Source organism: Natator depressus, chromosome 21, assembly GCF_965152275.1.
Source record: "Natator depressus isolate rNatDep1 chromosome 21, rNatDep2.hap1, whole genome shotgun sequence".
Lineage (NCBI taxonomy): Eukaryota > Metazoa > Chordata > Testudines > Cheloniidae > Natator > Natator depressus.
In genome coordinates this window covers 10,729,493-10,752,614 of record NC_134254.1, presented here as the reverse complement: position 1 = coordinate 10,752,614, position 23,122 = coordinate 10,729,493, and the positions used below count along the sequence as shown (strand labels likewise).

The 23,122-nt window shown below is 44.0% G+C and overlaps 1 protein-coding gene across 4 annotated transcripts in view; it reads left to right on the top strand.

The window, feature by feature from the left end:
- Window positions 1–23,122, top strand: part of ILRUN (inflammation and lipid regulator with UBA-like and NBR1-like domains) — a 74,172-nt gene that overhangs the window by 37,798 nt on the left and 13,252 nt on the right. The window contains exon 5 of one of the 4 annotated variants that reach the window (XM_074935811.1): window positions 10,351–14,850. The exons of 1 other annotated variant lie outside the window; for it this stretch is intronic. In XM_074935811.1, the coding sequence (XP_074791912.1) occupies window positions 10,351–10,386 (36 nt within the window). In that variant the 3' untranslated portion in view covers window positions 10,387–14,850. Of the gene's footprint in view, window positions 1–6,211; window positions 6,335–9,814; window positions 10,310–10,350; window positions 14,851–23,122 lie in introns of those variants that run through there. 2 more of the 4 variants (XM_074935814.1, XM_074935813.1) reach the window with 2 other exon arrangements.

Genomic DNA, 23,122 nt, shown 5'->3' with positions numbered 1-23,122 from the left:
TTAAGAAAAAAAGCCACAATATCTTCAGACTCAAATATAGGTGGTTTTTAAAAAAAAAAAATACCTACACATCTTGGGATTCGTCCAAAGAATTTTTTTTCTGTAATAAATGGGCAGGGGGATGCCTTGTTCAACATTTTGGTCTCAGGAGCCACTGTTCAGGAATAGTCAGTCCTTGGACCATTCCTGTTTGTGATCTTTTCTTGTCTCTATAATCATGTTTTAAAATCTCCTTAAGCTTGCTTGATGGATGCTATACAAATAAGTTTGAGTGATATTTTAACTTTTTTTTAGATGCTTGTGTGTACAAATACGTGAAAAATGAATTACAGGATTATTTACACTTCAGAATCCTATTATTGCAAGAGGCATGTCTAGGTGTGTATTGTCCTGTGTCCAGAATAGTTGATTTTAAAATCCTTTAAACATGCTTAACTGTACTTTACACAGGCTATGTAGGACAAGAACACTCAGTTGCTGTTTGCTTTAATAAAGTCCTAATGTTAGGAACTACAGTGCTGTAGATGAACTGGTTAAACTGCTTGTAATGTACAAATGGATCCATTCTATAGTACCCCACTTTGTACTGAGGTTACATATTTGTTATAACTTTTACTTACAGCAGGTACCAAAATAGGAGATGCAACTGTACAGCAAATCCCCTCTTCATATTATACACCTCAAACCAACAGTTGTATGAGACTTACTGGGTCCTGCTTCAAGGTGGAACTCAACAACCTTTTAAAGTTGGAGCTTGATTGCTCAGGGAATTGGTAGTGATTATAAAGCTTTTCATCTCTAGATTGCCAAATCAAATCCAGCCTCGATCAGTAGTGACTGAAAGCTCTTACCGTCTGATGATTGCTTACTGTGTTTTCATCCAGGCCCTGGTGGACAGTGGCCTTATCACAAATCACTGCTCAGTCCTTATGGAGATGCCAAGAACTAATGTACCTGTCGACTGATCTCTGCTTATCCCCATAAGTGATCCCTCTGTAAAAGGCTGAGGCACATTGGTGGGTTAATGTGGGGGAAGTTGACCTGTTGTTGTTTGTGTGATGTATATGTTCTGTATCTAGAGGGCGACATTTCCAGGATTGATAAATGAACATCTTTCACGAGTGTTTGAAGTACATGCAAAGAACTGAAATAAAAACTCATTAATTCAGTTGAGATACTGGACTAATCTACCAGTTTTTCACAGCTACAGTGGAATCAAGTCTAGTTTACGTCACACATGACAACTTGGTTGTCCTAGTCTTAGGATATGTCCACACTTGCAAGTGAAGGTGGGCATAGCTATGCTAGCTTTAGTCTAGCTACAATGGGTAACAGTAGCAGAGTACATGTGGTGTCCTGGGCTTAGGTATGGGTTAGCAGCCAGAGTACAAGTCCTGTAGAGTCCCTGGGTATGTATTCTGGTTGGTTGTCTGTGCCACCACATGTATGTTGTTGTTATCCATGGTAGCTAGATTAAAGCTAGATAGGCACACCTGTGACCAGTCCCAGTTTCACTTGCAGTGTAGACAGACCCTCGGGAATAAATTTTCAGCTGAGCTTGGGCATTTTGTGCCTGCACATTTTGGTTGCAGAATTTGGTTATTACATATGTCTACTTGATTGGCACCTGTAGTTGGGTAGGCATGTAACTACTAAAATTTGCACCTGCCGTAAAGTACAGGTGCAAAAAATCTGGATGTGGGGTTTTTGGTGGAAACAAATTGTGCTGTGAAAAGGGAGGTGGGGCTATTAAAATATGTCCGTTAGTCTCTGCTGTGCATCTGCCCACAAGTCAAAACAACCATATCTTTTGATACACTATAGCACAACTGAGTTGCTACTCATTAAGAAGCCCAGACTAGAACAGTGTAGGTGTGTTAAGGTTTAAATTAGTGTATCAATGAGCTGTGTTGGAAACCCAGCTGAAATACTAGGTATGTTGGGATAAATGTGGTGTAGCTGTTTAAGGAGAATCGCTTTCCCATATTGCCTAACGGTCTGGAAGGCAGTGACAGCTAGCATGGTGGTACAGAGATAAAAACAGACAGGAGCTACACCTTGGATGAGCAAAGCTAAAGGAAGAAGGAGCTAATTCCATGGGCAGGGGTTACATTCATCTCAACAATCTGGGCTAGTTTGTCATTGCTATCCAGAGATTTGGATCATGATCTGTTTTGACATGACTCAGTCTAATCTAGTCCCAGGAGGCAGGTGTAGGGTGGTCAGCTGATCTTCTAGTGACTCCTTCTGACTGACTGGAGTTTAGCTTATCCATAGCTTCTAACTTGTTGTGATACCCATCACAAAAAATCCCTCATCTGTTTTCAGCCAAAAGGTAACTCTAATAATAGTTCAGTGGGCTACAATTGCTGTTTCTTTTCCCAACAAGGAAAAAGATCACAGCCGTACTAATCTGGTCTTGTCTTGCAGCACTTGTGCACAAAGCTCAGAGTTTTGTTTCAGGCTGCCAAGAGATTTCTGCTGTCTTTTGACAGAAGCTGAAATGGACTGGGCCTTAATATTACTTAATTTGATTACCTCCTGCTTAGAATACAGGGCCCTTGAAGAGTTTCTCTGCTCTTGATCATGTGCTTTTCTTTCCTTGGTAAACTGGTATCTAAACACTACCTTGACACTTTTTAAAAGGTAACTTTCCAGCAGGAAACTATCAATTGCAGGAACCTCTTTGCCAGTCTGTGCTTGTGTGCCAGTGTATTTGGTACCTTTTCTAAAGGAAGCAAAAATGATAGCCTGTTGTGTGTTGAAAGGGCTGACAAAGCTGGTGGGAAGCTCCTGGCAGAGTCTGTTGCCTGTTGACAGCATTTTTGGAATGCAGGTGGAGTATTTTTTGTCACATCCAGAATTTATTATTGGGTTGGCAGAACAAACTAAGATTGCTTCATACACATTACCTTGAGAAAGCTGGATGGATGCGTGATCTGTCACCATCAGGAATTGAACACCTACACTGCATGGTGGTTTTTGCAGGGGAGGGACACTACGTTCACAATCAAAAGCTCTGTGAGACTCTGGGATGTGCCAAGTGAGAAGCAGTAGGAGAGAATGACCAATCCTTTTGCATCTCATATCCTTGAAGTTCCCACCTCTGTTTGAGAACTTCCCGTGGTAGCCAAGCAGGTATATGCTGACCTGCTTTGCTTGAAGTCATAAATCTGGCTTGTTACTTTTGTTTGAAATACACTGAGCTGATTGTCAGCTCAATAGTAACCTGCCTATCCCAAGTGAATGGTCTGATCAAATATTAGTGAAAGGTGCAAACTAGTTTTAACCTCTTGGCTTCAGAGCTCCTGCAAGCATGTTCATGCCAAATACTCCTGTTTTTGCAAGGCTGATCTTTCCTTTCCCAGACAAATGTCCTAGCTCCAGTTCTCACTGCCAGAAGGATTCCAGTTTTCCAAAAGCGGTCTTCAAAAGTCAGATCTATGAAACATTAAGCTGAACTCTTCTTTTCTGTTTCCTTTTCCATTCCACTGTTCAGGTTTGGACTAAACTGGTGTAAGATCCAGTTGAAGATCTGAAAGTTCCAGCAGGGGAGCAGCTGCCATATCATTTTGTGGTCCTAAATAGGGTAATTGTGGAAATAAAACATATAACAAAAAACTTTTGTGACTGATTTTGATGCAAAGCACCCCAAATCTGTGGAAGAAGTTATTACAGCTCTATTGTCTGTTGGTTAAGAGGAGATCTAGCTGGTGCTTTTGGAATGGGGGTGGAGGGTTTGGTGTGTGTGGATTCATTCACTTACTGAGGTTCCTTATGCCCTGCGTTTTTATCTACGGCTTAGTAAAATAGGCAACTGGTTTCCTCCAAAGCCAGGGCTGTTCTGAAGACCAACCAATGCCCATAGCTGTTAGACTAAGCACTTTGCCATGAAAAGCTGCCTTACCTCTTCTGCCCTACGGAGAAAGGAGTGCAGAACTGGGTTTCCATTTTCAGAAATCATCAGGAAACATCTCTGTTCATCCAGTGTCCTTGGGTTCACATGAGCACAGTTCCTCTCTGGTGAATGGTTTCTGTAGAAAGTGTGTCAAGTAAAGCAGAAGCTTTGACACCATGAGTTTCTGGACCCACATGTAAAATTTGCTTAGATCCAGTGCTGTCACCCTCTTCTTGCAAGCTGGAAATCTTTCTTTAAAAAAGGTTTTTTCCCTGGGGAGGAATAACATGTAAGAGATTCACTCTGCACTTGGGTGTCTGTTTAAAGGGAGGTGGAGGGCACCATAGGAAAACTTAAGAAGTATTAAACCACCTCACCAGCACATGGTGTGCATGTACTTGATGGCGGTCACTCTGCCTCACCATCTGGTTGTTTCTTTCCTATGGGGGATTGGACTCTGTTCTGCGTGTCTGAGTAGTTTTGTGGGGAAAAGGAGAAACTACATGGATACTTTAAAATTGCTAGATTCTTGTGCTCTCATGCTCTTAACAGAGAAGGCGTTATCCGAGGTGGCGGTGACTTAACATTGTAGAACAAACTGGGAGAGCTGTGTTCAAATGGATTGAACATGAGGTTAGAGGGCAGGAGACCAGGGTTTTATTCCCAGGTCTGCCACAGACTTGCTATGTCATCTGTTGAGTCCCTTAATGAGCTTGTGGCTCAGTTTTTCTCCACTCATAAAATGGAGTGAATTCATTGCTATGTTTAATTAAGTACTTTGAGATCAACAGAGGAAGGGATGGGTGAGATAGGGTTTGGGTAAAATTTTCAAAAGCACCTAAGTCCCCATTTTAAAATTCATGCAGGCACTTAAGAACCTAAGCTTAGTTGAAAGTCAGTGTCAGATTGTCACTAAGGCTTTCTCTACACTAGGAAATTTTGTGGATAATTCCAACCAGTTCAGTCATAGCAGTGAAAGTATCTCTTTAGCCAAAGCTCTGCTAGATTCCAGATTATAACAGATTGTGATTAAACCTGCTGGTGTAAAAAGTGTCAGAAGCTGCCAGAGTCTTGTCTGTGCTAAGACTCCCTGTCGTGCAGCTGAACAGGTGTAAATTGTCTTCTAAAATTCCCTAGTGTAGATAAGGCCCTGGTGACAACTTGATATGCCATCTGCCACTGAGGCAGGCGAGCATGTCGAAATTTCACACACACAGCATTTGGAACACTGTTTTGTGTGGCAGTGCAGGCCATGGAGTGTGGATGCATAATCTTTGGAGAACCAGAATCACGTGTAAGGAGACTCACTCTCTAAAAGTGTCAGTAGAATTTAATAAAATGTCAATATGATTTATTAAACACTAAATAGAGGCGCTCTGTACTACTTCTGCAGTATATTTCTCTTTACCCCCACCCCCAATGATTTGATCAGCTCCTGCCTAACCTTGATGCTCCAGTTTGGTAGTAACGGGGCCGTCCCTATGAGTTCCAGATGGGTACCTTGGTTCTTGGATTCTCCAAGGCTGAAATTGCACTGGCAGCTTACTTGGCTCAAGCGTTATGGTGGGGAAGGAATAGCACCTTGTTTCTCTCTCGTATCTCCTATATTGGAGGTTCTCAAACTTCATTGCACCATGACCCCCTTCTGACAACAAAAATTACTACACGACCCCAGGAGGGGGGGACCAAAGGCTGAGCCCACTCAAGCTCTGCCACTCTGGGGGTGCCAAAGCCCTGAGAGTTGGGCTTTGGCCTTGGGCTGTGCGGCTTGGGCTTCGGCCCTGGACCCCAGCAAGTCTAAGCCAGCCCTGGTGACCCTATTAAAATGGGGTTGTGACCCACTTTTGGGTCCCGACCCACAGTTTGAGAACCGCTGTCCTAAATTCTTGAGTCCTCCCCTTTGGAGAGAGGGTATGTTCCCATTGTTCACAAACTTTGAGCCTGGATTAGATATTTATTCTCCAAACTGGGTTAGTTGACAGCCATTATAGTTGAACTGACGTAGATCCAGTGTGGAGAAGCCACAATCTCAGCATTGCTATTAGCCACCCTCCTGGGACAATCACGCTGCTGCTTATTAATGTCTATAGGTTAAACAGTTTTAACCCCCTCCTCTGTGGACCCAGGAATTGGCTTACCTAGCTGTTGAAAGACTGATATAGATGCAATTAACTGATTTAGTTAAATCAACTTGGAGGACCTCTGCGTTGTAGGAAGATTCTTTCCCAGGGGTCGTAGCTGTTGCATCATATTTGCATAGCATGCATGGAACAAAAATAAAACTAAACACTCTGTTCTTCTGTTTGTATTCAGTTTACGTAAATGAGTCAAAAGAACTCAGGATAGTTTGGAGAAGCACTGACCAGGAACGGCCCAGGAAGTGATGAGGAAGAGAGAGGGACTTGTAGTGTTATCTGATGCTGCCATCAGTGTACACTGGGAGACTTTTGTGTTGCTTTGCAGCCGTGCATCAAAAAGTTTGTCTTTTTTTTTTTAAACTCAAGTTTACCTTTTATTGATCTAAATTCAGCCACAAACAAAGGTGAAATAAAGATAGTTGTGTGAAAGTTTCTGTGTTTTGATGGATTATAAAATATAAATTCCCTGAGATGAAAGAGGGATTTTGATTTAACTTTAAAAATGCCTGCTTTTACAATTATCATGCCGTTCTGAGTAATCACTGTACCCTTTCCTTCTTCACAACCCCTATTTTAGTTTCGCAGGTGGAATGTATTTAGGGTCCCAGCTGGGCTCATTTGACCTCTTATATCTCGCAAAGGTGGCTGCCCTAGTTTAGGTGCATGGATCCAAATGCAGACTTTTGTGGGTGCTGAGCACTTCTCAGTGGGGATAGGTTTCCAAAAGCGCTGACCTCCAATTTAGGTCCCTAAATATAGTGGTCAGATATTCAGTATGGGAGCTGCATTTTGTTTTAAATCTGGCCCTTAGATTTCATTATTCACTTCATTTACCTAAATATCTGGACAAAGGTATTTCATCGCAGAGTTACTAACTTTTACCTCTTGGGGGAGACAGGAAAAAGAATTGAAAACTAAATTTGCAAAGCAGAACGTGAGCTTGTCACATTTTGTTTTCAAGATGTGTCCCATTTTGCAAGCAAGAGTCAAAGTCTTTTCAGCTGAAATGTTTCAAAATTTTTTTGCAAATGTACAGGAAATATCGGATTTCTTTTTGCGTGTTTCTGGTGGGAAAATTGTCTATTTGCGAAAGTGTGATGGAAAAGAAAATGAGTAGCAAAATGAACGCTCACTAACTGAAAATGTTCGCACCATGTTTCTCAAAATCATGGCTTTCACACAGCTGTTAACTTTTAGTTTAAACCAATTACTTCCAACATTTTTTGGTGCTGTGACTCTTTTGAATCAGTGCTGCTATTTGTTTTATACTAGTTTCTAGAGTTCCCAGTAGAGATCAAGGCACTATTACACTATATTCTTGTGAAAACATATACAGTCCCTGCCCCAAAGAGCTTACCATCTGAATAGATTAGCTAAAGGGTAGAAGTAAGGCAACAGATGGAGAATTGAGGCACAGAATGCTTGAGTGGTCTAGAGATCATGGCAAAGGAGTGTGGCAGAGCCAGGGATTTGACTCAGATATAAGTCCTGGTGTATTATCCTTTCTCCCTACTCAAACACTGGTTGACTTAATGAAAAAATCAAAGCCTTTCTATGCGTCCACAGGTTGACTTTTAAATATCGTCTGCATCAAATTTAGTAGTTCCTTTCGCTGGAAATATTGACATGAAATAATATAAAAGATGCAAAAGACCTATTAAGTCAGGTCATTCTCTGCAGATGTGGGATACATTCCTTATCGGGGGTTTATATCCGATGTTTAACCAATACTTCGCTTGATCTTAGCCAAAAGGGCAAGATGCAACAGTGGGAAGTAGTGAATAAACTGCTGCGGGAGCGGGGAGAGTTTTCTTCTTTGAATCATTAATAGCGGCAGGTGAGTTCATATATAAAAGTACCCTTCACAGGTAAGTATGAGCTATAGTGAAGGGCCGTGTGTACGCTCAGGGTTCTGTTATGGTAATCATAAGAGCAAAGATTGTTAATTCTTCTGGTCAAATTTGCAGTTGCAAGAGAAACCCATTTGGAAACCATTCTGGAACTGTTAATGACTGAGTCATTTCACAGATGTGAATACAGTTTATCAGGGTTAAAGTGCTGTAAAAGTACGGTGGTTTTCTCACACTCTAAAGTGAACTGAAATCTAGTTTTGATTGAGACCCCAAATCATTAACAGAATTGTGTATATTTAAATTAGACACAGCTGAAAGCAAGATTTGACCTCTTTTCTTTACATTGGAAGATCCAAGGACAGAGTTCTTTCTCTTGCAACAGTTTATACATATATTAATCTCTTTAGGGACTGTGTGCTTACCAGGGGATGTGCTATTAGGCTGTATCCATTTCTGACTGCTATTATCTCCAGGTATCACAGGGTGCTGTGCTTTACTTACACTACTTTAGGTGTTAATATTGGTGTTTGGCATGGACAACACTGAGATCTTGGCAGCCGAAAGCTTTTCAGTTCAGTTTTTGAATGCATCTTTATCAAATGAGCTGCAGCAGTCCGCTCCTACGTTATAGCACAAGTGGCCTTGTTTGCCAACACACAAAGATGTTGGTTGCAGGGCTCATTTGAAAATCAGGCCCTTACAGACTAATCTGAAGTTGAGATACTGCTCTTGCCTAATGTTCCACAAACCATTCTCCCCTGATAGATGCTGGACTCAGCAATAGTTTTGAGTCACTGGAAGATACTTTACTTTGCTTTATGGGTGTCACGTGTTGTTCCTTGACACTGCATAACCCAAGGAATTACTCTTGCCTGGTTAATTGTGGTTAAACTCCTATCAGCACTAGATCATTAAAAACTAACTACAACACAGAAAGTAAGATACAATAGGGCTTTTCACTTCAGGTGTTTACAGCTTGACCCAGCCCATCCTACCAGACTTATGCCAATATAATCAGGGCTTTTTGGTATGAGTCATATAAAAACATCTCAGTGCTTCACAGCCAATTCCAGTACTTATGGGTCACAGAGCAAGCTGGTTATGGAGTTACAGCGAAATTCTTATTGTTGGAGACAATATTTCTTTTGCTGCTCTGGCCCATTGTCCTGCTTGAAACGAAGTAGTAAAGCAGTCTTACACCTTGCTTGAAAAGGCAGGCAATGGGGTTGGTGTTTAATTAGGTCACTGGCTGTCTTTTTACATCATCCACACAATGGGTAACAGCAGGGCTGTATAAAGAATGCCAGAAGATCTACCTTCTGTCTCTGGGTAACTGAGCATAATGCATTTTTTCTTATTTTTCCTTGGCTTTGTTTCATGTTCCTTTAAATGAAAAAAAAAAGGGGGGGGGGATTTAATTGGTGCAGCTATTTCAGTAAATTGTGCACCTCTGATTTATAGAGCAGTCTCAGCACTGAGTCTTTCTTTTGATGTATGATAAAATGCGTCAAAGTTGGCTTGATTAGAGCATGGGAAATTCAGAACTAGTGTCTCTGTTAGTTTCAGACCTCCTGCTGCTAGATCTGGCACCTTAACTTCATTTCAGGGTTCATGAGGAAAACACAGGCTATTAAACGTTCCCCTTTTTTGGAGGCAGCTGGTTTCCATTGAAGAAAAATGTGTATTCTAGAAATGTCAAGTCTCATAGTCTTGAGGGAATTAAATTGTAAGAGGAAAAGCTTCCTCATAGCAGGTGGGAGGCAGAGGCAGTGGGGCGTGTTCATAGAGGGAGATAAAGGCCATATGTACATTGGGAATTTGCCCTGTTTTCAGACACTGGCCTAGCCTGTGCCACTGCAATATCCTAGTATAGACTAGGGAAATGATGAATTGCACTGGTGCAGCTTTACCCTGGTTTCAAGCAGAGGGAAGCCACGTGGACACAAATGGGGCTTACAGTGGCTTATCCTGTGTACACTAGAGGTTTGGACTTGGCAGTTTCACCAGTAACTGAAATCCCCAGTATAGAGAAGGCCAAAAAGTGGCCTTCAGCAGAAGAGCATGCCGTCATGTTAACTGACTATTGTCAGGGCTTAATGACGGGGTGGAGGTGAGTGGCTGGAAGCATGTGTAATGCTGCCCTGTGGGTTCATCTCTGGGGGCTGAATGGGAGACCATTGGATCTTAAAAGCAGGACCATTCGCTTAAAGGCAGTAAGTAGCTGACTCAAACATCTATATCTGATCTAGCTGCTAGAGGGAGACAGAGGTGGAGTATTAGCATTGATTACACATGGATGTGGAGTAGGTGGGCAGTTGATGTGGGATGAAGAATGCAGGAGGTAAATAAATCCAAGCAGTGGGGTAGGGTGTAGAGGGTAGGTATGCTTTTTGCAAGCTGGTGCTGATCAGCTGGTTTAGTCTGTTTATTGAAACTGATTTTGTCTCCAACTTTCTTTCAGGGTTTCCACGGTCCTTATCCCTTTGGACAGTCTTAAAAACAAACAAAAAAAAAAAACGGGTACTGTCAAGAGGAGAATTTAACAAAGAACTGACTCATGGGGAACAGAGTGGGGTTCTTATGGCTTATAGAAGACACGGCATGGATCCCCTTCTCTGCCTCCGTAACCTGGATAAAGAAGAAAACAAACAAACCAATAACTTAAGACTAGTGGTTTCCAGAGGAAAACAAAACAAAAAACTGAAGTATGCATGTGTGAATGCTGAATTTTAGGAGTGCTGTTCAATGCTACGAGAAAGAAAATACACCAACACCATGGGTTTTTTTAGAGGTCATTATCACAATTAATTAGGTAGCTGAAAAAGTTTAAAAAAAAATTAAAATGAAAGCCATCTTTTTAAAAGAAAGAGAATTATTTTGCCTACAGAGCAGTTATAGTTTGAGCAAATGTTTAATTTTTTTGTTTGTTTCCTGTTCATAATTTTTTTAATAAGGGACAGAGTGCATTTTTATGGAACTGTTGTGTTTGCTTGCTACAGAACGGGAGCTCGCTTAGCATCTGGGGTTCATGCAGTGACTTCTCTTTGTATCTATGTTGGATGTTTTTAATGTGTGATTGGGCCAGCACCCAGCTCTGTCAATTTCAGTGGTATCAGCTGTTTTTAGTTATCAACCTTTTAATCTTCTGTTTTGTCTGTGACCTTAGTGTTATCAGAAACCTCAGTCAAGACCAAACTGTTGAATTAGGATGGGAAGACTCCAGCATTGAGTTAACCTGGGAGGTTCATTTTTCTCTTGGAACTTGAAATATACATACACGTATTTCAGTAAGAAACAGACTTACAAGAGTTCCAAAGCTGGTCCTAAATGATTGGTGTTTTCAAATGCTGTTTTGTTTGTCAAATACTGATGTCCAGTAGCTGTGCCTAGGACAGCCAGGCAAGTGTATCTGTCTTGTGCCAAGAGGAAATTAACTTTCTGTAGCTGTAGTTCACCAAACAGTAATTATAAAGTTATACAAAAGCCATGTCCCTTTAGGTTTAAACCTCACATCCCTACCCTTTTTATATAAGTATAAGTTTAATTCCTCTCTCCTGTGATTAAAGTACTAGCTTAGGAGGCAGAGGCCAATTGTTTTTGAATGTAGAGCAAGAAGTTGAATCATTAGCTGGATTCCACAGTAACGCCTTGTATTCTTTCGCCTTTTTACTGGCCTATAGCTTCTTTGAGGCTCTAGCTTTCTAGATGGGTCTCATCAAGCCTCCTGTTCAGAAGAGGAAGAGTTTTTCTGGACATGAGGGTCACTTAGCTCTGAGCATCCTCGGAGGAATGATAGCCATGTGCAAATGAGACCATGCAGAGCAATTGCGGAGGGTGGCGGGGTTCTGTTTCAGACTTTGAGGCATTGGGGTCACTGTGAGCCAAGCAGCCCAGGTACTTGGGAAGAGAATGGGGTTTTTTTGCAGGGGAGGAACTGATTCAGAAACTTGAACCAGGCCGTAACAGCCATCTGCCAAAGATACAATAATATGCAACGTCCCCCATCATCCTTCTCCAAAAACCCCCATCCCAAACTACCCATTCATGTTGGGAGCTGAGTGCGGGGTATGCCTGCTGGCGAGAGCAATGCAAGGCTTTAGGCTTGCCTAGTTTGCACCCAAGCCCCAGTGTTTGCTTGGTTGACTTAAGCAGGGTTTCATTTTCAGTGCAGTTTCCATGGGCCTTATTCTCCCAGGCATATGGGTAGCTCCTGTTGAGGCTGGTGGGAATTGTTGGTATCCTGCCAGGGAAGAATTAGGCCCCTGGTGAGGCATTTGGATACTTGTAGTCTCAAGATCCCAGTGAACAGCTACCCTGATATTGCTCCATTAGTGGGTGTTTGATATTTTAGTTGTCTATTAGACACTGGGTTTCGAAGGACATGTTCCCTTTTAAGATTGAAAATTTCCCTTTCATCTTTCTCTAAACACACAGGTGGGGCTGGGGACAGGGTTGTAATGGATCGCCCCTTGGATGAAGAAGGTCGGGGAGTTTGGAGGAAGGTCCTGCCTGGCTTACACAGCTCTGGTTGAAGTGTTAACCTGAAGGCTTGTGGCGGGATGGCTGCTTGCTAGACTTGGAGAAGGGGGTGCAGATCCACGTTTGTGCTTTGAATGCAGTTTAGGAGGTGGAGGCTGTATTTGGTTAGTTGTAGTCGTAAGACCCTGTATATGTCTTGTAAAATCTCTCTTGCTGTGGGCAAGATATGTTGTTCACCAGCCACAATTAAGCAAGTGTGTAAACAGTCATGGTGAAGTGTGGTCGAGGTTTGAACTGTCGTGACATGCATGCAAGGCATGAGCACGTGCGCATCCAATACCCAGCATGTAGCGCCTCCCCCGCTTTCCCCCCTGTGTGTCCTTTCTGGAAGTGTTGATGTTAGTCGAAGTGACATGGCTGCTCATTGGTCTCTTCACATCCGCTTCATCCATCTGTTTGTTGTGTAGAGGAGGAGGAAGAAGGAGTTCTGGGTTTCTGACTGCTGCCGCCAGTGGGCCCAGAACTCGGCAAATCTTGTACCGGCAGGGGCCGCTGTGCGACCCTCGAAGCCAGCTCTCCTGACTCCCATTTTCTCTTCTGCTGTTCCCACGTATGTAGGCTTCACCCAAGCAAACTGGCCACGTTTACACCCGCCTGTCACTAATGCAGATTGTATTTTGTTCCTTTTCCTAGAGAAAGCTAGCGTGCACCCCCCATTGTTTCTGTGCCTTCTCCGTCCATTCTGCACAGCTCTCAATGTTGTCTCCTTTCTTGAGCGTGTCTCAGTCTACCGTGCCCTTGTGATTGGGTTGTTCATGGAGTGAAGAAAGGCAGGGCCTGATTTGAGCTGCAGTTGCAATTGGTCAGCCTGTTAACACTGTTTCCTAGGAAATTGGTCTGGAGCATAATAATTCCCATATTACAGCTGTTTCTTAGGAAATTGGTCTGGAGCGTAAACACAACCCTTATCAGCAGGGAGGATCTCTCTATAAATAACTGCAAAAGGCTCATAACTGTTTCAGGGTGTTGGTTAGTGTGATAATGCTCGTGTGATAATGATGGGAAGATGTTTAAATTGGTAATTAATCTGTCTCTTTCTTCTCTCCAGTGAAAACTGAGTCCTCTGGTATTCTGCGATGCACCCAGTCCCCAAATTTAAGCTACTATTAAGTTTGCAACATTTTCAAGGGAGGATTTCAGGGAAGCTAAGCAAAGGTCTCTGCTAGTCATAGTTGGGGTTGAAATTGCACTGCTTTCCTAGGGACAACATTTTCAAGGTTTTTTCGGGGGGTGCTAAAGTTAAGCACCTAAACCAAAAATAGTCAGATTTTTTTCAGAAGTGCTGAACACCCACGTTTCTCATTGATCTCAGCAGAGAGAACCTCTGAAAACCAGACTGAATTACATGCCTAATTTTAGGCACTCAAGTTTTAAAATGTGATCTAGGACTCAGAGCCTCAGCAAATGGTTACCTACTTGAGACTGCTGGGCAAGGGAAGAGGCCCAACAAAGCTTGTCCTATGCCATGTTACCCAAGCCAGGCTGGTGTCCCTGACTTTGGGAACAAAGGGGCTGGTACCCACGGGTCTGAGAAAGGCTGTAGTTATGGAGGGGCTGCAGTTGGCTATGGGCCCCGCCTTTCCCTGGCTGCTGCTGTTGGGGGAGGACGGTCTTGGAGTCCTGAGAGGGCAAGGCAAATGGAGATCTCTTCAAAAAAGGCAGTTTGAACTTCCAATACATATTTGTTTTTTAAATGGAACCTCGAGCGTGGTGTGAGCTGTTGAGTTTGGAAATGCCTGCTAACCCCTGTGTCTCACAATGTGTCTCAAGTCTGGGTTGCAAATGTATCCTGTCCCATGGCTGGGAAAGCCTGGATAAGCTCTGCGCCCCTCTGGCTGGAAATGTGCTTTGTACCTGGGAAGGGGTGTCTAGCCTGTTTTGGCATGGCAGAAAGTATCTGCTGCCCTATGTCTTGAGGGGTGTGTGTGTGTGTGTGTGTGTGTGTGTTTGTGGGGTGGGGGGAAAGAATGCATCCTGAAACCTCCAGGGTTTGGGAGATGCCTGAGACCCCATAACTGGGGATGCAAGTGCAATCCCAGACCCCGTGGGTGTGAGCATAATTGGAGTCTGCAGAGTTAGGAAATACACACTGTCCCCTGTTTCTGTTGGGTTTTTTTTTTCTTGTGTGAGTGAGTGGTTGGTTCTGCAGCCTGTCTTTATTCCCTCTGGGGGGAGTGCATGTGTAGAACAGGATGGTGTGTTGCCTCGTTGAGTCTGGGAGAAGTCTGATGATAGCACATTGGGGGTAATTAAAAAAAAAAAAAAAGGAAGCTTTTTCCTTTCATGTGTAAATGAATATTTGTATGATTAAATTAACACAGAAAAATTACCTTCAGCCGTCTATAGAGTTTTTTTTATTCAAGGCGCGAACGATTTCTAGTATTCTGTGACCTCTGCAATGTTTGTTAAATGCACCTCTTTTGCTTCCATCCCCAGATCATTGGGGGTCCCGGGCAGACATCACAAGTGTGCTGTAAAACTCAACGGTACCTCTCCTTTTCCCATGAATAAATTTAAGGAGAAAATTTTAAAGGAAATAAATAAATTCAGGCTGCACTGGATGCATGAAATAAAACAAACTCCTTTTCCAGTCCAGATATGCATGCCAACAAGAATAAACACTGGAGGAGGGATCATTTAAAAAAACAGATGGTTTCACATAGGAGTTGACATGAAAAAGACCTGTTAGAAAGGAGCCCTGATCCTGCAATCTTTTTCAAGCAGGTAGATCCCCACTTGGGCTCCACATGGATACAGGGTGCCTGTGTGGGACAGCTTACAGAATTTGGGCCACTGTTTTTTTTTTTTTTTTTTAAGAGTGCTAAGGCAGATGTTATGGGGAGAGTACCTTGTCCTAGGGGCCATGAGAGCAAAAGCTCCAGGACACAGTGACTTCAGATGCAAGGTTGGACTTGGGCCATCACTAGTCTCTGCCTGTGGCTTTAGGAAGTAGAGATCCTCCCCAAATTCTTATTGTAGATCAGGTTTTTGTTGTTGGGGAAATGGAGGCTGCAAAACATGTCGAGACATGGCTAAAAGAAGATGGCAAAGTTATGGTGGGCGACCTGTCTTGAAGTGCATGGAGATACATATTTCCAAAAGCCTATGGTAATATTGAATGCAAAGCCTGCTGAAGGATGCATTGCTGAAGGCATGTTCTTAACCTCTCCAAGTACTGGCACAGGCATGGTGCGACAGAGCTGCAATAGACACACACACCCACAACGTCCCCATAGCTGGGGTCCTCACAACTGATCTGTTAGGGCAACAAAATGGTTTGTGGCTGATAAGACGTTGCCACAAACAAGCAGGACCATGTAGGGGTGTGTCTACGCTCCATGTTACAAAGGGTTGGTGGCCTTTTCCTGGCAAAGGTGATGTCTTCTGGTTACATCAGTCTTAAGCTGAAGCCTTTGAGTGATTTTCAAGGGTTAGCCCCAAGCAAATCATGCTTTGATGGCCCAGCATGGCTGACAGTGGTAAGCACTCTTACAGCAAGTACATCCAACCTCTTGGGTAATTGCAGAGGGAGGTGAAGTGGGGAGGGAAGGGAAGCAGCATGAGCAACTAGCTGGCAATCCAAAAGTAGTTGTGGAAGAGGTGCAGAAGTCCCAAGTTGATGAGCCTCTTTCGTAAAGGGTGGGATATACTCCACCAGCAGATAGAGCGGTCAGAAACTCAACCAGTTCTAGTTGCTTTCTCCCCCTTCCAACCAGCATTCCTCCATCTTCTCCCAATAACCCGTTACTGCGGCTGATGCATTGACTTCAAGGGAGATACACTGATTTATAGCACCCGAGGATCTGACCCATCAAGATTCCGTCTATTTTGGCTCGTCACCGAGAGAGGAAGGAAGTGTGTGTGAAATTCATGCATTGTTAAGGCCTATGGACAATAAGAGAGACAAGGTGGGTGAGGTAATATCTGTCATTGGACCAACTTCTGTTCATGAGAGAAACAAGTTTTCGAACCACACAGCTCTTCTGGTCTGGGAAAATGGACAATTATGACTGTCTAGGCTGACCTGCATCATGCAAGCCAGAGAATCTCACCCAGTTGAGCCCAATGCTCTGCCTATATAGAAGAGCAGTTTCGTTGGAGCTATTCACTTGCTTACCTGTCGTTTCATTATTAATCCCTGTGAGAAGTGTCAGTGCAATTTTTTACATTTGAATAAGTGCCTGGAGCTTTTATGCCATTTAACCTTGTTTGAAAGTTTTGCTGGGAACAGACATCCTGCTGCATAGGCCCATAGCTGTTTGTTCTGTGCCTGGAAATGAAAGGGGTGCTCCAAGGTGTTTTCAAATTCACTCTGTGTTTGGCAACGCCGTTTACAGAATTTAGAGAGGTTCCCTCCCCACCCCCGTCCTTGCTTTTCTTTTCTAGTTATTTGCTTGAAATAATCTGTTTGTCTTTAGGGCTGCAACCTGTCAGGAGTTTATCAAGGCAAGACAATCAGATCACACCTTCATTAACGCACTGTCTTTGGAGCAGGACAAGTAACTCGGGCAATTGCTATAACGCAGATCATTTTAATGAAGCAGTATGCCATGACGCATGCATGGTGGATCTGTGCTGCAGGTGTGGGCAAGGCTAGTGGCCAAGGCAAATAGTTGCAACAGAATCAAGTATAAATTAAATTTTAAAAAAGGGACCCAGGTACTATTTTATCATCAAAACTAACATTCACATTATGCATTGTTTAACCCAACCTTTGTGCTTCAGGGTATGAATTGATAGCTGCAGTGGTCAGGAAGGAAATCCCCCATCTCTAGGTATGGTACGGCCTGGTGCATTACTGTGGGGAAAGGGGACTGTTAGCTTGAGGAAACATTAGTAATTGCTAGGGGGTAAAGTATGGGAATTGAAGGATCAAATTGCTATTCCAGCATGTCAATTTCTTTTGTGTCTCTGGCTTCAGTCACCCAAAATGTTACTCTTTTGCAAATACCTCTGGCGGGGAAGGGTCGTTGCCATTATGGAATGATTGCAGAGTGAACGCAAAAGTTGTGTCGTAGTGCTTTGTGTCATAGCAGCCCTGGGATCTGCTCGGCCAAGATAAACTACACCAAAATCCCTCCCTGGAGTTAGAAGCTGCAATGGCTTAGCGGACTGAAAGGCTGCCTGGGGTCACAAGTGAAAACTAAAGTTGATGGAGTTGTCATCCTAGGTCCCTGTTGTTTTTTCCTCGTGACCAAGTAGGTCACATTTTGGGGGCAGATTCTGAGCTGGTGTAAATGGTCACACTTCTATTGAAGTCAACAGCCTATGACAGCTTGCTCCAGCTGAGGATCTACTCCTTGATGCATATTCAAGAGAGGTCCACAAGTGGAAGATCTATGGGCTTTGCCAGGTCAGGAATGAAGTGACTTGACGCCTGTGGATACACTTGTAGTGTACATGTGTCCAGCAAGTGCTATTATTCCTTCAGTTTCATGACCACTGAGGTTTCTTTGGTTAGTTTCCCATTTTGCCAATCTCATGTCATTTCCTGAGTCAGGGGTCTTGCGGGAAATAGAGTATGTGATGGTCCCTACTTGATCATAATGGATGTGCACAAGGGGGCTAAATCAAGATTACACAGACCCCCTTAATTTTGGTATCTAACTTTCGAATGTTTGATTCTCCAACCTTAATGTTCTTTTAACTTTGTTTCTTGGATGGTGTGTGTGTGTGTGTATAATATATATATATATATATATCTGTCTATAGCGCCTTACCACTTCTGTGATCCATTTGTTTCTTGAAAGAAATGGATCAGCTGGGAAAAAACCCTCCATTAAATACAAGTGACTTGTGAAAATCTAATGTTAAATGTTCCATATTATGTTCATACAACTGCTGAGCTTAGTAATGGAAGGAATCCTGACACAACAGGGGAAGCTCCGAGTGAGGAAGCAGATGGCACCTGAGGGTAAAGAAGTAGCATCATTATTCATAGTGCATCTATTATGGCATCAGTTCTTAACACGGAAGAGTGGCGTGATCTGTTTCATCCCTGGGTAACTTTCCGGCAAAAGGCAAAATTAAGTGAGGCCGGTTTAAAAGGTGTAATTAAAATAATGCAGATGGCAGTACATGTCGTTCTGTTACCACAATACTTTATATTCTTCTATCGCTCCTCATAAATCTCAAAGCAGCTTAGAAAGGAGACTCTTGTTATTCCCCACTCTATGGATGGGGAAACTGCAGAACAGCAACATGAAATGACGCAAGTGTTGAGCTCTGATCGCTTGCTCTCAGAGAAAATACTTCGCATGGGTCTCCCCACTGCCCCTTGCATTCAGTTGCCTTCTAAATGGAGCTAGGGCTTCTGACAGCGGGAGAGTGATGCCAGGCATAGTTAGCAGGGGGACAAGCTAACAGGAAGAAGGGGTTGAGCACTTGTAGCTCCCACGGATGCTGGCATTTTGGGGTGCTCAGGCGTCAGTGATCACTTCTGAACTGAACTGACAGCTGAAGTTAAGGAAGGGCTGAGCTCTGGGATTTACTCACAAAACAAGGTAGCTTGTATGGGGGGAATGGAAAAGAACTGACTGGGAATAGCACCGAGCTCTCCTGAGTCCCTTTCTAGTGCTGCCACTTAAGTTAGTTTTTTCTGTCTCATGTACATTTTAAAAGACATCTGAAATCAGTAGGGGAAAATCTTCCTTAGCACAAATGTATCTTCAAACAGCTTTTAACACATCCACAATTGGGTTTGTGGGTTCCTTTTTTGTTCCTCTTACATCCTTCTCACAGGCTCATTTAACTGAATTTCTGTCTCTAAAGACATTTTCCTAGGACTTCTGAGACTGAGTGTTGTTTGCGCATGCCCCCCGTCGCCCCCACCGCTGTCTTTGTAGGCTCAATTGCTGATTGCTAGCCCTATGCTGGGAACATGGTCTAGTGCTTAAAGCGTAAGACTGGGCTGCAGGAGACCTCTGTTCTCCTTTCCCTGGCTCTGCTATTGCTGTTCTGTATGACCCTTTGGAGGTCACTTTCCCCGTCTCTAAAATGGGGATAATTCTTAACCTTAAAGGCCAATTGTGACAGTGGTTTGTTAATCACGTTTTTGAAAGCATTATTTCTTGGTATTCTGGTACCACCCACAGTATGCTAGGCTCTGTCCTCAGACAAAGGAGGACAAAATCCTTGACCTGAAGAGCTTGCAATCTAGGAAATCAAGACCTTTTAGCGATTTGGGGCATGGGTCCTGGGAGGGGGTGATTGGCTAGGGAAGTGAATGTGGAATATTTATTGTCACCAGTTTTCTGTAACCGGGATTAAGAATTGAACCATTGGCAGTGTGTCAGAGCAGCCAGTAGAGGGAGCTGAATGCATTTGTCAGTTTGGGAAAACATCCAGACCTGAAATTGCATTGCGAAACTGGCTCTGCTACATTTGAGGATTTATTTTTCCATTGAGGTGGGATGGTGATGTCATTTTCTTACAAATGGAAGCTCTGTGGCCTGATGCCCCTGGGGAAGTATTTCCTATCAAGGGCACCCAGGGGAAATAATTTAGTTTTCCCAGGTTTCTGGGTGGGACTGGAGCCCTGGTGCTCATTGTTACAGGACCCCTGACATCTTTGAACCGGCCCCCTTTTGCTGCCAGCAACATCTGGCAGAAGCGTTAAGCAGAGGTGCCAAGCCTGTGCTCCATATTGCTGCAGAATCCTGCTTGCTCAAGGCAGGGTGGGGATGAGTGGACAAAGGCCCACCTTTATATTTTTAAATAGGTGACTGGTTGCAAGCTGGACCCAGACAGATGAGCAAAATTTCCAGCAGATTCTAAATCCTGGCTTATATTTCCAGCTGCTGTTGCCGTCCACGTGCGTTGAAGTCTCTGATGCTCAGCCTGCCACTCCTTCTGCAATGGGCAGGATTGTGTATGAACATCGGTCCTGTGTCCTGATCCCAACTTCTCCAGGGCTGGAAATGGGGGAGAGATTTTGTATCACTTGATCTAACAGCAGTGGAATCTGTTGCGTACGAGTATTTTAGGGTGCGGCAAGAGGACTTAGTGAGCAGGGCCTGGGTTGATCTCATTTGACTATTCCGGGAGGGGGCTTGTGCTTTCTTGGAAATGAGATTCTGCTACTTTGGCCCTGGCATTGTACATTTTTATGAAGTGCTAGAGGAGGCTGCAAAGCAGCTGCATCACTCAATGATTTATCACCATCACGTTGGGAGAGCAGGGAAATGCCCAGATTGTGTTTCAAGCCTCCTACGATGTAGAAGTTTTATGGATATGCTGCAGGGAGGGATTGGGGTTACCCCCTTCTGTCTCTGGATCTGGTCAACCTTGAGTCCTTAATTCTTTTTTTTTTTTTTACAGTGAGGGCAGGTGCTTTAGGGGTGTGGGGTCCCGAAAGCTCTAGCATGGGGAGATGGGAACTCCAAGGTTCTTTAGGAGAAGAGCCTTCCCCATGTGCAATGTGTTTTTAACACTCATTCTCTTAGGTAGGTAACATTCCCTTCCCCGGCTTTCCTGGCGTGGCTGGTCTTTTGGGGTTGGCTATATGCAAAATGCAAATGTTGAAAATCATGGATCAGGCCCCTCTTAAAATTAGTTTAAAAATCATAGATTTTAACTTGTGTTGGTTTCTTTCTCTGCTGTCTAGTTTTGAGCTTTTATGGGTCATGTTTTCAAGTTTTTTCTCTGCATGAAAGCTGAGACCTTCACCTAATGGGGTGACTCCAGACCCAGACATCATGGGACTCCCAATAAAATTGTGAAAGTTGATTCCACTGCTCGGGCCTCTTCTCTTCTTCCTTCCAGTTGACTTTGGTCTTTTGCTGTCTCCCACATGTCTGTTGTTACCCTGACTGCCAGGGGGATATAAATGGTGGAGCCATAAACCAGAGGTTCTCAACCTTTTCCTTTCTGAGCCTCCCCTTCCATGTGCTGTAAAACCTCTGCCCAGCTGTGCCAGAACAACTGGTTTTCTGCATATAAAAGCCAGGGCTGGCGTTAGGGGGTAGCAAGTAGGGCAGTTGCCTGGGGCCCCACGCCACAAGGGCCCCTGTGATGCTAAGTTGCTCAGGCTTTGGCTTCAGCCCTGGGTGCCAGGGCTCAGTGCCCCAGGCTTCAGCCCATGCGGTGGGGCTTTGGCTTTCTGCCCTGGGCCCCAGTGAGTCTAATACTAGCCATGCTTGGTGGACTCCCTGGAACCTGCTCATAGCCCCCCTGGTTGAGAACCGCTGCCATAAACCATGCATGCTATAAACTGCCCTATATCTGCCTGCCAAAACTATCTCACGCTGCTCCGTCAGGAAAGCCAGTGCTATTCCTCCAAACTGCCAGCAATTCCGTTTCCATCAGGGCATTATCTGTTAGTGGGGAATGGAAGCCCCAAAGCTGGTGGCCACCACGCTGTTAAACTGGATCTAGTGTGTGTTGCCTTCTTAAAGCACATGAGCTAAAGCAAGGGTGTTCATCTGCGCTCTCCATAAATCTGACACCAGCAGAGTGGATGGTGGTGGTTTCTCTGGAAAGCCTCTGAGTGGATGAGAGCATTGCATTGAAGAACAGTAAGGGCAGATCTCTATTCACCTGGAATCCAGCTGGCAGGGAAGCACTTGCTCTGAGCAACTTCACCAATACACTAGTGTGTGTGTGAGCTGGAAGGATGAATCCCGATCGCTCTCGTTTTGAAGAGGCTGTTGGAGAGGCAGGATGCCATTTGCCTCTGAAAGTAGGAACCCTGATTGTGAAAGGCTTGGAGTGAGTGGCTCTGTGCCTTTCCTGCGTAGCCAGGCAGGAGGCTGTGCATGTGTGATGTGGCTCTAAGTGTAAGTCTGGCCACAATAAAAACATTTCCTTGTTATCTAATCTGCCCCATTTTCCTTCCCCTCTGTTTACCGTGGCCAAGTTTCCTCAATAATTCTGACAGCTGCAGGCTGGGCTATGACGTCAAGCTGCAATATTGAAGTCAAAAAGATGTTTAAATGAGAACAGTTAATACTATTCATTATAAAGCTGCAACCTTGGTGGCTAGGCTGGGGGAGGGTCGGAAGTAGAATTTGGCTGGCTCAGCCCGGTGGTGTTAGACAGTCGTGATATCTTAGGTTAATTTCATGTCTGTCAAGCTAATAGACCCCAGAGTACATAGCTTCATCCAGCTCTGGGGTCGAACACAGCAGCAGTTTAAAGGCATGCAGCAAAAAGTGAATGCTACCATGCTCAAATGAAACGGCCTCTTTCCAAAATGGCCTGTCTGGGATCAATCACAAGTCAGGGTCTTGGGAAGTAATGATAGTCCTCCAGGCCAATCTAATTCCAACACTTCACCACACGGGTCAGTTAAGAAACTATACGCTTTCTTCTCATCCCCTTCCGCTCCTTTACTGCTTCCCTTGTCCATACAGGAAACCCTGTGTCTGGCATGATGAAGCTGCAGCCTCAGAGTCTCCCATAAGAATGGCCAGACAGGGTCAGACCAATGGCCCATCTAGCCCAGTAACCTGCCTCCCAGCAGTAGCCAGTGTCAGGTACTTCAGAGGGAATGAACAGAACAGGCCATTGAGTGATCCATCCCCTGTCATCCACTCCCAGCTTCCGGCAAACAGAGGCTTGTCCTGCAAGCTCCAGACAGTCACCTTGGTGGGTGCTGAATATGGAATTCTCCTTGTGCTTTCAGTGGCGAGGTCCTTCCAGGTCACATCTGAGGCCACTGATCGCATAAGGATAAGGATAAGTAAATGGCTTTC